Consider the following 15,528-nt stretch of genomic DNA (forward strand, 5'->3'; position numbering starts at 1 on the left):
GGTCTATCCTAAAACAATGGCTCAGACTTTCATTGATTGACACGGTGCCAATGGCAGGATCTCCTAACAGTTACGGGCAAGTGTCGGTCAAAGTTTGATAAAGATCAAAGTGGTGGAACGTTTGGAAAGAGCAGAATAGAAGAACTTTTAAGAGCAAGAATTTACAGCCTAGTGAGGTGGCGTTGGTGACTAGATCCAGACTGCAACATGTTTAGTTTTCTTTTCTTGTTCTTTGGCCTTGTTTAGATGTGAAATTTTTTTAGATTTCGCTACTGTAGCACTTTACTTTGTTTGTGACAAATGATTGGACTAAAAAGATTCGTCTCGCGATTTACTGTCAAACTGTGTAATTAGTTTTTGTTTTCGTCTATATTTAATGCTTCATGCATGTGCCGCAAGATTTGATGTGACGGGAAATCTTGAAAACTTTTTGGTTTTTGGGGCGTGAACTCAACAAGGCCTTTGTTAGGGGTCCTAGGGTTGGCTTAGCGTCGTAGTCGTCGGGGGGTCATCAGTCTCTAGTTGTTGTTGGTTTTGTTGTTGTTGTTTTTTGTAAACTTGTGTTTTTCTTCTTTCCTCGTCTAATAAATTCCCGGCAAAATCTTTCGCTGCCTTTCTAAAAAAGAGTTCTCTTTGCTAAAGCCACCTCACCACCACCACCGTCTGTCTAATTTAAGCCCATCCAAATTTATCTACCCACAAATTCAACTTCATCATAGAATTCAATGGCACCTCCGCGTGCGGCTCTGCATGCCTCCCGGCCTCCCGGCGTATATATACGCTCCCCTGTCCTGCCATAATTAAACCATACGGGAGAAACACCGGCCAGCCAGTTGTATCGATCGCCACGCTCAGACACACACGTTATTATGTCTCGCGCGCTCGCCCTTGCTGTCCTCCTCGTCATGGCCGCCGCCGTCGCGGTGGCGCCGCTGGCCGCCTCCGCGGACGCCGTCGTCGTGCAGTCCATCCCCGGCGCCGGAGCCGTCGGCGGGGTCGGCCCCGATCGCGACCCGCCCAGCGGCCTGCTGGCCGACCCATCGCCCGACGCGCGCCGCTAAGGCCACGCGCACCGCGCGTCGTCCCGGCCGGCCCCGTTTCAACATTCCAAGACGGTTCCTCTTCTTATGTGTTTTGCTTGCGTGCGTTTTTTCTTAATTTGGTTGTCGATCTAGCTAATCGTGATTCGTGAATCCGTGACGCAGCACCATGGATAATGAATCTGACTATTTATTTAAGTACGTACCCAGGCTTGCTATTGCTATGCTAGCTTGTTGTTGTACCGGTACACATTTATATATTTGGCCTTTTTCACCTTTCAATATGCCCGAGGATCTTGCATTTCTTGCCGAAGGTGTATCTCCGGCAAATTCTATGTCATGAATATACTTCAACACTATATATGTAGCAGAAGCTTTGTGTTGATTATTGATGCCAGATTAGGAAAAATAGATTGGGATGTGAAATTATATAATATAATGATTCGGGATGGGGAGAAGACAAGTAAATTAGGTTGAGATTGTTTTTGTCGTTGATTTGCATGCATGCACTGCTAGCCTACCATTGCTTCTAGTTTAGGTGTTTGATAAAATGTCTAGGTGTTTAATAATTACCGTTGAACGGTTGGTTGCTGAAGATCTTACTCAGACCCTCAGTCGCTATATTTTGATGGATGATCCGTGGCTATAAGTATTTTACCTTTACGTTGGATGGTCTGCAGCCATTTTGCGGAAACTGAGTCGGATAGTCAGTCGCTAAACAGAACTATTAAGAATATAAAACTTCTGCTACGAATTGGTCAAATTATATATTATTCATTTCAAAATACCGAGTACATTAGGAATACAAAACTTTGACAATAATGTACCTTACAATAATGAACCATAAGAGGCTACGAATTGGTCGTTGCCTCAGCTGCATCGTGCGCTCTGGGCAAAGGCGCTGACAGGGAATGACTGGGTAGACTTCTCGAGCTGAATGTTGAGCTGATCACCAGCACGGCTGACCTGGTTGATCCCAAGCCACGCAAACTCCACCTGAATACTCACGCCAGACACACGGCTGATGGACCCGGACTTGATGGTGCCGCTGACGCTGCCCTCAAAGCGAAACTTGAATTGCTTTCCAGCGACCGTGACAGCAAAGCTGCACTCGCCGGGGAGCGTCACCTGAAAAGCGCCACCAGGACGGAGCACATAAGACTTCACACCGAGTGGTAGAAGACCCCTTGGCAAGTTGTTTTGCTCCAGGACATCATAGGCTGTTCTTGCTGCATCGTCCCCGGTCAAGTTTGCCGAGTTGGTTGCTGTGGAGGAGACGGCTTGCAGGATGGAAGCAGCCATGAGGGCAACTGCAACGAGGACAAGCTCCTGGTGGTGGCACATGACTGCTGTGTTTTTCTTTGTGTCTTAGCCTTGTGGATGCGGTGTATAAGCACAAGTGTAGTCTATCTACTAGGCTGGCTGCAAAAATGACTGTGGAAAGCTACAGCGTCTCCCTCCAATTTATATAGTCGCAACATCCGGCACCGTTAGAATCTGTTGTTAATTACATTTATTTTGCATGACAGGCAGCCAATAAAACGATCCTGAAACTGAATGGGAATTAATCAAAATATTCTGTTATCCATTAAGTTATTCTTCCTGCATGGACCCAGAGCAATCCAATTAAATGAAAATCAAAGTGGAAGATGAATCGAGACATTACCTCTACCTTTTTTATACAAATAATGGAGCCCGACCAACCCAGTAAAAAAACCTTTAATTAGCATTTATTTTTTAATTAACTTTTCCATTCAAACATCGATTGACATTTGATAGAGAAATTCCAATGTTTATAGGAGAATATTGATGCTTATGGGACTTTAATGTTTACCCAAATGCGCTAAAACATATGTATTTCATTACCTTGTCGATGTTTCGTATAAACATTGGAAGCTTTTTATATAGTGAAATTTTCAGCTACAACATGCTTATTCAAGTTGAGAGGCTAATACTTTTGGAAAAATGTTTGTGAAAAAGCTAACACATATGCACATGGTGGTGTATACTTGGTGTTGTTAGCACATTTGCAAAGGAGGTGGAGTTGTTGATGCAAAAGCTGATCTGCAAACACAAAGGGCTAATACCTGATTTAAACGTTAAGGCGTGTCAGCCGATTTGACCTTACTATCGGCAAAGGTGGTAACTCGAATACTTTGGTCCCGACAACAGCGATGCGTCCGGATGCCACGGCCAAGAGGTATTCACCCGGAACTTGAGAACACGTCGAGCTTAAGTCGACGAATTCCTAAGAACTCGTAATGAAAAGGAAAAAGTATGACGAAGTCGTCGAAAACGTAGGTACTGGAATATGAGTAAAAACTTGTGTTTGATTGATTGATAGATGTCTCATTACAATGCCCTAGGGTCTACATTTATACCTTGCTCAAAGAGCTACAACCAGACACGACTAGAACTCGAATTCCAAATTTAAACAGAATCCGTGTACAAAACGATTTAAATAACTAAGGAAAATATAAAACTATCCTTCCGTGACAAACTAGGATACCTCCACTAGCCAATTGGCAACCTTCAGGCTTTTCTTCCGCATCATTGGCAGACCTCCTTATCACAGCTATCGGCACAAGCTAACACCGACCATCGGCACAAACACATCACCACCTATGAACTTAGTCATATTCGGCTATCCCTTCATCGGCAACCATCCTCATCGACAGCTTCTCCCGCAGACCAAGTACTGCCACCGCATCTTGCCGACCTACACTCTACCGATCCTGGATACGTGTCCAAAAACGGTGTCAACAGGAGTTTGAGGAATAGAGATGGGTTGGCCAAGCTAATACACAATCAGGCATTTTGTGAAAATAAAATGCGTATTTTCCACTACGTCAGAGGCGGATTTGAGAAGATGGCGAAGTCGTGGGAGTGCTTCTGTGAGAAACGCTCACCGGATGCTGGTGCCGAGAGCGCCGGACGCAAGGTGCGTCCGGTCAGTTCTAGCTGGCGTGCGCTCTCAGGGTTTTGCACCGGATGCAGGGACCCACGCGTCCGGTCACTTTCTGGCAGCATCTGACGCAGCTGATCGGATGCTAGTTGAACACTGTTCACCGTCCGGTTAGGCTGACATGGTGCGAGTCTGGCATGCAGTGTAGCATCGGACACTAGGCTATGTCTAGTCACTAGGCACCGGAGTGTCCGGTCGTAGAGTTCACACTTTCGGAGCGCTCTGAGTAGCGTCTAAGGGTCTGCATCTGATGAACTTGTGAATTGAGTCTGGTGTGAACTTGACCGTAAAGATCTAACGCATGACGTTAAACGCAAAGGGACACATGGCACGTATTTGACACCAGACGCTGGCAGGGTGCGTTTGGTCGGTTGCACCTACGCGTCCGGTCGACGCGAGTTTCGCCCAGTGAAGGGGGACAATGGTTTTTCAGCCGTGAGGGCTATAAATAGAGGTGAAACTCGGACTTGGCAGAGATTGAGCACCTTGGGAATGTGTTGCCCTAGTGTGTGCTTGGTTTGAGAAGCCTTTAACTCACTTGTGCTTGCTTGATTGTAAATCTATTGTGAGTGATTGATTCCTAGTGTGTTGCATTGAGAGATTGCATCGAGTGGCACTAGGTGTCCATGTCGCAAGCTGGTGGTACTTATTACTAGGTGTTCGTGTCGTAAGCTAGTGTGTTGCATTGAGAGATCGCATCAAGTGGCATTGAGAAGCCTTTAACTCACTTGGTGGCTTGTGCCTCCGTTGAAGCACGCGAGAAGATTGTGCGGTGCTTCAAAGGAGGATTTGTGAGGGTACAGTGCTCACCCTGTGGGGATCGGGAAGATCAAATCTAGTAGAGTGTTGGGACATTGCTCTCCCACCACCGGTCACCAGCATAATACGGTGGGCGATGGTCTTGCTCCCTTTGACGGGAACCTGCCCTAGTGACCACCTATGGGTGTATGCGACCTCTAGCATTACCGAACCTCTGCACGGTCGATGGTGAAGGTATTGAGCTGTAACGCAACTAACATGATTGGATGATTGGAACTACAGGTTCTAGGGAGGATGGCTACGGCGAAGGTCCCACAAAGCTTATCCTAGGACCTCCGCCCGGTGAAATCTAGAGGTCCCACGAGATGCCAACAACCCGGTTGACGGAGTAGGGTACTTCGCAGACCAAGATGCATCGAAACACTTGAACTTGGGCCGTAGATGGGCTAGAACTTTGGTCCATCTTAACTCAATACACTTGGAAAGGAGAATTATGCAGGTAGCCCTAGGTGAGATAGCCCCGGCAAGGGAATATGCTAGGATATTCTTCCACGGGTGTTGTTGTAATAATCCGATAGTCAATAAAGTGTGCCCTATATAAGGGGGTTGTAAATGCCCCATGAGGAAGTAGGTGAATACTTTTATGATCTTGCAAGAGCGTCTGACTTCCTACCTATTTTGTATGCTAAAACCTCCTCGCCGCACCAAGCAGGAGGACTCACCCGCTCGATCTCTGACTATGCCACCCCCCATGCAGAGGTCCCCATTCCCTTGTTAGCATAATCTATGCCAACATCCCTTATCAGTGTAATCTATGCCTACATAGAGCGAGACGCAGAGAGCAACAAGTGGTTCGGCCGGCTCAAATGCTAGAGCTTATGGTAAGTACTCCATGTGGGAGAGTGTGACTTATGGGTCACCACTAGCAAGAGGACTAGCGGCAATCTTGGAGCTTGTCTCAACCAGGACTTAGCTTGGTGGCAACCAAGTGAACCTCGGTAAAAAATCAATGTGTTAACATTGTCTACTCTTCTCGGTGGTTTGCATTCATCATACACAAGCTTGTATTTACATTCTATATACTTGTGCTTGTGTAGTTGCTCTTGTAACTAGTTAGCTTGTGTAGCTTGCTAAGTTTCTTGCTTGTGTAGCATAGAAGTAGCTCCCATGCGTTCCTAATTTGGTTTTAGTAGCCATGTTAGTCATATTGCTTAGTTTGTGTAGCAAAGTAGTTTGTGCTCTATAATTTGGCTTGTGTAGCCTTGTTATTGAGCATTGTTAGTGAGCTTAGGAGCTTTGTGCTTTTACTTACTAGTTGTGTAGGAGCTCCCCTGGTGTGCAAAGTACTAGTGGCATAGGTTTGTGTGACCTTGCTTCTATAATTGGTTAGGTGAGCTCTTGCTAAGGTGGCACCTTGTTTGCTTGTTAGGATCTTTTACAACGTGCTACTAAACATAGATACATGGGTGTAGTCTTAGTTAGACTAATAGTTTTAATTCCGCACTTGTTTCGGTTAGCCAGCGTGTTAACTATTTAGAAAGGACCATTCACCCCTTTCTAGTCTGCAATATCGACCCTTCAGCCACTCCTCGCACATGTGACTCCACCCTTCATGATTCATGGATGTCCATGCTCAGATGTAATGAGCCATGGACTGTTTGCTTGTTCACATGTCAAAGTTACTCTTGGGTCCCTACCAAAATTGTACCATATAAATGTTGGAGATTAGTTGCAAATTATAAATTCTAGGGAACAATTTTTGGATGTGATCCATTGCAACTCAAAAACAATTGATGCATGAGATGGGGACCAAGTCCACCATCATAGAAATCATGCCACAGAGCCACAAATACACAAAACTTAACCTAGGCAGTCAAAATATGTTTCTAGAGGCGGGCACTGTGTCTGCCTTGGATAAGGGGTGTGTTAATCGATGTTTGAGAAGGCAGACACTGCGCCCATCTATGAAAGTCAATGCTTTTACAGGTGGATACATTGCCTATCTATGAAAATCAATCGTAAAAAACAAAAAAAGAAAAACCCATGGGCAAGCCGCTGAGCCCATACAAGCCATCAATGCTTGGATCCCCTAGCGACGATGCCCTCCTTGCCATGCCTCCCATCGCCTGAGTTTGGGGCCCGACCTCCCACCGGCAGGCAGTGCAGGGCATGGCCTCCTACCGTCAGATCTGAATTGGAGGGGGGTGGAGGGTGCCGCTGCTGGGGAAGACAACCGGAGAAGTGAGTAGATGCTCCTGCTGCTGTTATGTTATATATACAGGCCTGATAGATGGATTGGATATGGGCTTTGCTGGGCCTCAATTTATACTTCTTGTGACAAGACTTTTAGGAGGCCCACCACCAAAAATGGCATGTCTCCATAAATCCTTTTCAAGATATGGGCTTTATTCCAATGTTGTCCCGACCCCCAATCATAGCAGGAAACTCCTCAGCACAATGGTCATTTTAGTTGTTATGGGGATTGACTCTAGGATGAAATAGGCCTTGTTGGATCTATTGTGGACAAAGGATGGGGAACCATGTCCCTGTCCGGGTTCCTTGCGTACCGGCCCAGCAGGGATGCACTCTTCTGTTGTGGCTATGCAATTTGTTGTGTGGATATACTACTTTAATGAATAACGCATTTGTACGGATGTATTATTTCATATATATGCAATATACTTGAGTTGTTATGAATATCATTTTACATTTTGATATCTTTTGATGATAAGTTGATGGCCTTTTTATTTGATTTGTTGATTTTGTGAGATGTTTACGAGGACATCGAGTCTACGGGGATGGGGATGGGAAAGAAGTAATCACTATGGCATTCACAGCGTTGGGAACGTAATAGGAATATATTCCTGTCAGTATGAAAGTTTAATGCGTTCGTGTCGTTGGGATTGTCGGTCTTTGTGCTATTGTGATTTTCGGCCTTCGTACCGTTGGGATTGTCGGCCTCGATGTCGTTGTCTTTTGCGGGTTGGAAACCTCCCCTGCATGCTGCCGAGATTTTTAATTTTGAGTCTAACACATGCAATCTCTTCTCTTCTGTGCAGCCTCCATCAGCGGGTTCAAACAATTCCGCTACCGTGTCACCAGCGGCTGATCACATCAACCCCTTCGCCGCAGTCCGGTCCTTCACCGCAGTCCGGGTAGCCACAGCTGCAGTCTCCGCCGTCATAGTATGGATGTTGAACTTTGTGATGTTGAACTTGTAATAATAAAATTATGATGTTGAACTTTGGTGGATTTGTGATGGATTTCCAATAGATTTATGAAATATGCATGTGCTTGCGATATATAATGCATGTTGGTGATATAGTTGTGACGAAAATAAAAAAATTGAAATTCTCAGGGTCTTTGCCAAGTGTCAGGGGCAAGGCACACGGCAAAATATTCTTTAAAATAAATTCAGAAATTCTTTGCCAAGTACCTAGACATGGCACTTGGCAAAGAATTTAAAAAAAATAAAATAAACTTTATCGAGTGTCTGGGCAGGCGCACTCGACAAAGACTTTTTTTAAAAAAAATAATAAAAAACAATTTTGCCAAGTGCGTGATGCAGGTGTACTCGACAAAGTTTTTTTTTAAAAAAAAGTTGAGTGCCAGGTTGGCGGCACTCGGCAAAGTTTAAAAAAATGCCGAGTATCGGACCGGCACTCGGCAAAGTAACTATTAACGCCCAGCGCCGTAACGACCGAAAATATTTTGCCAAGGCCTTGTTTAGTTCACCCCCAAAAACAAAAAATTTTCAAGATTTTCCGTCATATCGAATTTTGCGATACATACATGAAGCATAATATAGATGAAAACAAAAACTAATTACACAGTTTAGATGTAAATCGTGAGACGAATCTTTTGATCCTAGTTAGTCTACGAAAGTGAATCCAAAAAGTTTTCACATTTAAACGAGGCCCAAGTGTCGCCCTAAGCATTTGGCAAAACTTTTTTATATTTTGACGAGCGGACTTTGCGAGTGATACACTTAGCAAAGCCTTTGTAAGCACTCGGCAAAGCCACGGCCTCTAGTATTGTCGCCTTCTCTTGGTGCAGCCTGCCGCCAAAGTTGCTAGCTTTCCCTTCCTTCCACACCAAACATAACTGGTGATGCAAGATCTGCGAAGAGAAGATTGATTTTATTGGGACCAGAGAGATCGGGTCTTGTTTAGATCCAAAATCTTTTGGATTTGAATATTATAGTACTTTATTTGTATTTAACAATTATTATCCAACCATGGACTAATTAGACTTAAAAAATTCGTCTTGCAAATTACGGACAAATTGTACACTTAGTTATTTTTTATCTATATTTAATGCTTCATGCATATACCGCAATATTCGATGTGATAGAGAATCTTGAAAAAATTTTGAATTTTAGGTGGAACTAAACAAAGCCCGAGTTAGGATTCGGTTGAGCAGCATGTACGAGAGATAGGGGGAATTTTTCCTCGAGCGAATGAACGGTAGCCGATGGCTATTTTATTTGATGTGGGTCCCTACAATTATAGGGCCATGTTTAGTTCCTAAACCATTTTGGAAAATGGTCAAGATTTCATGTTACATCGGCACTTGTATGGAGTATTAAATATACATAAAGAAAATAACTAATTACATAGTTCGTTTGTAATTTGCGTCACGATTTTTTTAATCTAGTTCATGTTTAAACAACAATTGTCAAATACAAAAAAAAATGCTATAGTAACATTTTACAATTTTTTCACCAACTAAACAAGGCCTAGCTGACTTCGATGCTGCAAATTTCTCACCCTGCAGCGGATTGGGTGCTCAATAGCCAATACTCCAGGCCTGAGAGCATTACCACAGTGTGGAGGACCTCATAAATTAGTTCAAACCAAGAGACCTGAGAGCACAGAAATGTGTTGAAATAAAGCAAAAATGACAAAGTACTAGTAGTAGCTTACTCCCTCTCTCCCTGAAAGCTTCAATTCCTAGAATCCGTGCCAGTCAAACTTGTTTAACTTTGACCAACTTTATAGAAAAGAGCATCAATATGTATTTCATAAAATAAGTACCTTATGAAAATATATTCAATGATAAATCTAATGGTATTAATTTGATACTATAAATCTTAGTGTTTTTTCTATAAATTTGGTCAAAGTTTTAAAAGTTTGACTTAAGACAACTCTAGAAATTGCAGCTTTCAGGGACGGAGGGAGTAATACGTAGTAGATGCATGATGTGCATTGAACTGACATCAAAACATTGAAGCATATATATCTTTTGGATCGGTATTTTGGGTTTTCCTTGTGATTGTGAAACAGATATCTTGCGTTCAGAGCAGCAATAACAGAGTTATTCAACATCAGTTGGTAGACCTATGTAGCTAGAGATGCAATGGCACAACATAACTGCAGGGATAAAATAAAAGCGAAACTGTATTTAATTTGCAGATACTATACACAGTACCCAGAATAGTAGACAATTGCAAGATTAAACAATAACAGAAGTCTGGAATACAGTGACTACTTATTAGGACGATTTCTGAAAATTAAGTACCAAAAATTGATTTAGGTACCAAGCTTGGCAATCAACTCCTTTATAACAGCAGGGCAGCTTGTATTCAGATGTTCGAAGCCATCGCTTGCAAGGACAGCAGCAAGATTTGTCGGAGAGCTGAGAAAGCTGAAGCACGCCTTCTTGAGCCCGTGGCAGTGGTGCTGCTCTGCTAACACCAAGATAGTTGCCAAAGTGGTCGCCTCTATGCAACTGCAGAGTTTGTGCTCGCAGATGAGCTTGAGCCTCTCCAAGCCATACCTGTCCGCAGCGACAAGCAGATGCTGGGACATGGCAGTTTGATCTTCCATGAACATCTCTGCCGGCAACGAGTCGGTGTAAATGAAGGAGAGCAACGCCTTGAAGACGTGTGCCTCCATCTCGTCTATGCCGACGACGACGCCTGCGGTGGTGGTGTCGCTCTCCTTCATCTGGCCGAGGAGCTCTGCGCTGAAGACCGGTGACCTTGCTGCGAGCACGCACCTGTGCGCCTTGAACGTCTCGCCGCTGACCTCGAACACCACGTCGGCACCCTTCTCTGTCTGGAGGAGATCGCCAAGGTGTTGATGCAAGTCAGATGAGGGCACGGACACGAAGGTCGTGGTAGGAGCTTCGGCCATGGCCACCTCCTCGGTGCGCAACTCGTTGGCGATGGCAATGTCGCAGCGGACCACGAAAGAATCATCCTTGAGATGCTTGGATTTCTCCAAATCCTCCCTTTTGATGAACCTTCGATGGCCCCAGCTTTGGTTGCTCTCGAAGCTTCTCACGGATACTGTTGTCAACGCCTGTGTTTGGTCCTCCTCCTCCACATCGTCGATGAAATGGAACTTAAATTGTGCCTTCACCGCGGCGTCGGTGACACTTTCATCAAGGCAAAGATAAAGGGAGATGTAATCTGCACACTCGGAGGAGTCTCCGTTGGGATAATATTGGATGCACCAGCGGTGACCACCCACCGTGAAGGGGTGAGACTTGATCAGCTCCCCCGTCGGAGTCCCCTTGGTGCGCGAGTAGCCGCTGACCTTGAGGATGTGGTACCCGCTTGCGACGTCGGCGACGATCGCTGAAGCGGATCCCGACGGCTTGCTACGGCCAGCGGTGGACGACATGGGCTAGTGTGTGTATCGGTGACTGGAAGAGAGTTCTGGGAGGGAGCTAGCGGAGCAACTTTCCTTTCGAGTAATAGGTCCTGCCTGCACTACTCTTGCAGAATTTTGTGTGGAGACGACGACCGGAAATCGAAAGGGCCGGGAAGGAGATGAGTCATCAGTCAGTGGAATACTGGAATCCTTTCTATGCAAGCATTCCTTTCGAGTAGGTCCTGCACTATCTTGCAGAATTTGTCGTAAGCTTTATCTACTTTCGGCGGGTCCTTTCATCGATGGATTCTTCTTTCGATGTGTCCTCTACTTTAATTAATGGTTCTTGTTTAATTTCCACAACTCATTTTATAGGCTGATTTGTCATTCTAGTTTTTTGTTCTTGCCTTTTTTTTAACGTCTCAACCATAGAGCCTGTTGTGAAAGATACATTAAACAGTCTCTTCAGTTGAGATTATTTGGCGAATCTATTAGTCTGTCAGTAGTATTTTTCTCACGTAACAAAACAGTAAACAACATAAATTTATCGTCTCCATATTTCATACGCACTATCATGACTCTGGATCGCAGTTCAACAATGATTATATTACCCGGGCTTGTGCTAGTCCATATTCACGCCTTAAACAAATCGAAGCCTCGAACATGAATTCCATCTTCCACTAGAAATTCAACGGCAGAACGTTGGTGCACATGAAAATAAAACAGATATTTCTGGATTATCCACACTCGCAAAAAAAAAAACGTCCAAATAGCAAATACAGATATCCAAATAGCAAATACGGATTTGAATACTATGTCGAATATCAAATACAGATACAAAAATGTACGGTATCTGTTAGATATCATCTAGCATACTATGCCCGATATCAAATACGGATACAGGATGTACGGTATCCATATGTCGGATATCTGTTCCGATATATCCGAATGTCCTGATCACTACTATAAAAAAGAATTTGTAGCAATACTTTATATTTACAAAAAAAAACCAGCCAAATAATAAAAATTAAACACTAAAATTTAAAATTTTTAAGACAAATCTATTCACACTACCGGAGAGCCGGCCTTTGCCGTGTGTCCACCCGTTTGCCGTGAGCAACACACGGCAAAAGTCGAGTTTGCCGTGTGTCTAATCTAAGCACACGGCAAACGCTAGGCACACGGTATATCTATCCTTTGCCGTGTGTTACACACGGCAAACACCATGCACACGGCGAACTCAAATTTTTACCGTGAGCAACACACGGCAAAAACAGGGCACACGGCAAAAGCTAACCCACGCTAACGTCCACCTCCAGCCGTCAACGTTTGTCGTGTGCGGCCGTTAGGCACACGGCAAAGCCTGGGTTTGCCGTGTGCTTGAGGCTGGCACACGGCAAACACAAACTTTGCCGTGTGCCAGGGGTGCGACACACGGCAAACAATTTATCTTTTTTTTAGTTTTTGCCCTCTAAATTTTTTCTTCTCTACACATTCACCATTTGTAACTCCATACTCAAATTTCATAAAATTTGAAACATGTTTGCTATATTTTTGCAATTAACATTATTTATTTTTATTTTTTCGGTTACGTTCAAATTTGAACTACGAGTCAGTGAAATAGTTGGAAAAAAATATCAAAAAAAAAATGATATTCATGTTACCCAACCCTGTCTGAGAACACACATTTGAAACGGAAATGACTTTTGAATGCCGTGGTTAGGAGACACGACGCGGAACGTGCGTCGGTACATTTCGAAAATTCTAATAAATGCTATTTTATTCCATAAATCCTGAAACTTGTACATATATCATGTTATCATACATAGAGGCCATAAAAAAGTTTGGAAACATTTCGAACAAGTTGTCATGTATAATGTATAGAAACCAGACAATCTTCGAAGAAGTTCCACAGAGAGATATGAGTGAAGAAGCATGAGTTGGAGTAGATTTGACTTTTATATTTGAATTTGATTTTAAAACTTTTTCTTTAGGCACTGCACCATATAGGTTGTGTCGTGTCCAAGTTTAGAAAATTTTCGGAATTGTTTACTATTTCTTAATTATTTTCAGCATTTTAATTGAAAATTTTAAATTTTCAATTTTAAAAATAACCTCAGATGGAAAAACTCTCTAAATAAACTTTGTATATCTCAAAAAGTTATGAAACTTTGTAGTTGACAACTTTTTATTTTGGAATCATCTTGTCATGCAAAAACTACGTTTGAATTTCTCAAATTTGAAATTCAAATTTTGTAAACGACCTCGGATGGATAAACTCCCTAAATGAAAATTGTAGATCCCAAAAAGTTATGAAACTTTGTAGTTGACAACTTTTTAATTTGAAATCATTTAGGACCTCAAATTATCAATTTACACATAATTTGATATAATATTTGAGCAACCGAAATGCAATATAAACAAGTCAGAGTGTGGTGCAGTGGCTAAGAGCAAAAAACGTGAGAGGGAGGTCATGGGTTCGAATTCCATGGGCCGCAAAAAAATTTAGGACTTTAGATTTTTTTCGTTGGGGTTTGCCGTGTGCCCAACCCTGGCACACGGCAAACATTGAGACTTTCAACCCTGCCGTTAGGCCGTCTCCCGCCGTTCGTTATCTTTTCTTTGCCGTGTGTCAAGATTGACTCACGGCAAAGTTTCGCCGTGTGTCCATAATTTGGCCGTGAGTAAAAATAGGGTTTACCGTGAAAGAGTTTGCCGTGTGTTCTTTGCCGTGAGCAACACACGGCAAAGCCTTCACCGTGTGTAATTTAGGCTTTGTCGTGTGCGCCAAGCACTCGGCAAACCCCTGCTATCCGGTAGTGTCATAAGGTTTTCATATTTTTAAACTCAACACCTTGTTAAAACGACTTTCCTTATCAACTGGAGGGAGTATAAAAATGGTAAACGAAATGTCTAGATTCATTTTCAACTTCAGTTTGATTTTTATTTAGACCTTGTTTAGTTGGTGGGTTTGGCTACTATAGTATTTTTGTTTGTATTTGACAATTATTGTTCAATCATAGATTAATTAGGCTCAAAAGATTCGTGTCGCAAATTACAAGCAAACTGTGCAATTAACTATTTTTTCTTATTTAAATTTAATGCTCTATGTATGTGTCCAAAAATTCGATGTGACAGGAAATCTTGAAAAAAGTTTGGGAACTAAACAGGGCGAAACTAATAAAAGACAGAATATTTGGATTAATTCCATCTTAATTTGATGATCGTTTTATTGGCTTCCTGTTATGCTAAAATAAATGCAATTAAAACCTGATTCTTACGGCCAGCATGGGGTGGTGCCACTATATATAAATCCAAAGAAGCGACCATGCATCTCCGCAACGCTAATAAGAGTCTAAGAGACACACCAAAAAAAAAAAAAAACATAGCAGTCATGTGCCACTACCAGCAGCATGTGCTCGTTGCCATTGCCCTGATGGTCATGGCTGCTCCAATCCTCCAAGGCGTCTCCTCCAAAGAATTGCCTCGACATCCGGTGACGACGGCTTATGATGTCCTCGCTCAGAACAACTTGCCACGGGGGCTTTTTCCGATCGGCATAGAGTCCTACGAGCTCAACGCTGGTGGCGCCTTCGAGGTGACCCTCCCCGGCGAGTGCAACTTCATTGTCGAGTTCCCTGAAAAGAAAATCAAATTCCGGTTTGATAGCAGCGTCAGCGGCACCATCAATTCTGGATCCATCAGCCGCTTGTCCGGTGCCGAGATTCTAGTAGAGTTGGAGTTGCGTGGGTTCAACCAGGTCAGCCGCGCCGGTAACCTGCTCAACTTTCACCTGGAGAATTCCATCGTCCGCTCATTCCCTGTCAGTGCCTTTGCGCAAAGCGTAAACTGCACCGGTCTTGAACTTTCTGCCTCTTCATTTGTGACGACGAAAGGTTAATTATATATATGGTAGTACATTCTACATTGTCAAATTTTGTATTTTGCGTATGCGTGGATACTTTTGAGTGAATAATTACTATTTTGATTCGGTCTGAAATGATTTGTTCATTATTCTATGATCCTGATGTGTGCTAACTGGCTCTGATGTATTTTCATCGACTGCGTATCAGATCACAATAATGTATAGTATAAAGACAAAGCTGCCAAATGTAACAATACGGAATTTGCTAAAATTCAGGGTCCCTTAAATTTAGTTTCCTCT

General features: G+C 43.2%; 3 protein-coding genes across 3 annotated transcripts; 1 reads left to right on the forward strand and 2 right to left on the reverse strand.

Moving 5' to 3' along the window:
* Nucleotides 1,911-2,384, reverse strand: LOC8065956. The gene has a single exon (XM_002447369.1). The coding sequence runs from the start codon at nucleotides 2,382-2,384 to the stop codon at nucleotides 1,911-1,913; it is 474 nt and encodes a 157-aa protein (XP_002447414.1).
* Nucleotides 10,138-11,554, reverse strand: LOC8080249 (BTB/POZ and MATH domain-containing protein 1). The gene has a single exon (XM_002447370.2). It carries the CDS (start codon nucleotides 11,391-11,393, stop codon nucleotides 10,296-10,298), a length of 1,098 nt encoding a protein of 365 aa, XP_002447415.1. The 5' UTR covers nucleotides 11,394-11,554; the 3' UTR covers nucleotides 10,138-10,295.
* LOC8080250 lies at nucleotides 14,758-15,264 on the forward strand. Its single transcript, XM_002445990.1, has one exon. It carries the CDS (start codon nucleotides 14,758-14,760, stop codon nucleotides 15,262-15,264), a length of 507 nt encoding a protein of 168 aa, XP_002446035.1.

Source organism: Sorghum bicolor, chromosome 6 (assembly GCF_000003195.3).
Source record: "Sorghum bicolor cultivar BTx623 chromosome 6, Sorghum_bicolor_NCBIv3, whole genome shotgun sequence".
Lineage (NCBI taxonomy): Eukaryota > Viridiplantae > Streptophyta > Magnoliopsida > Poales > Poaceae > Sorghum > Sorghum bicolor.

Coding starts and splice junctions, on each gene's coding strand:
- LOC8065956 (XM_002447369.1), bottom strand. CDS start 2,384: ATGTGCCACCACCAGGAGCTTGTCCTCGTTGCAGTTGCCCTCATGGCT.
- LOC8080249 (XM_002447370.2), bottom strand. CDS start 11,393: ATGTCGTCCACCGCTGGCCGTAGCAAGCCGTCGGGATCCGCTTCAGCG.
- LOC8080250 (XM_002445990.1), top strand. CDS start 14,758: ATGTGCCACTACCAGCAGCATGTGCTCGTTGCCATTGCCCTGATGGTC.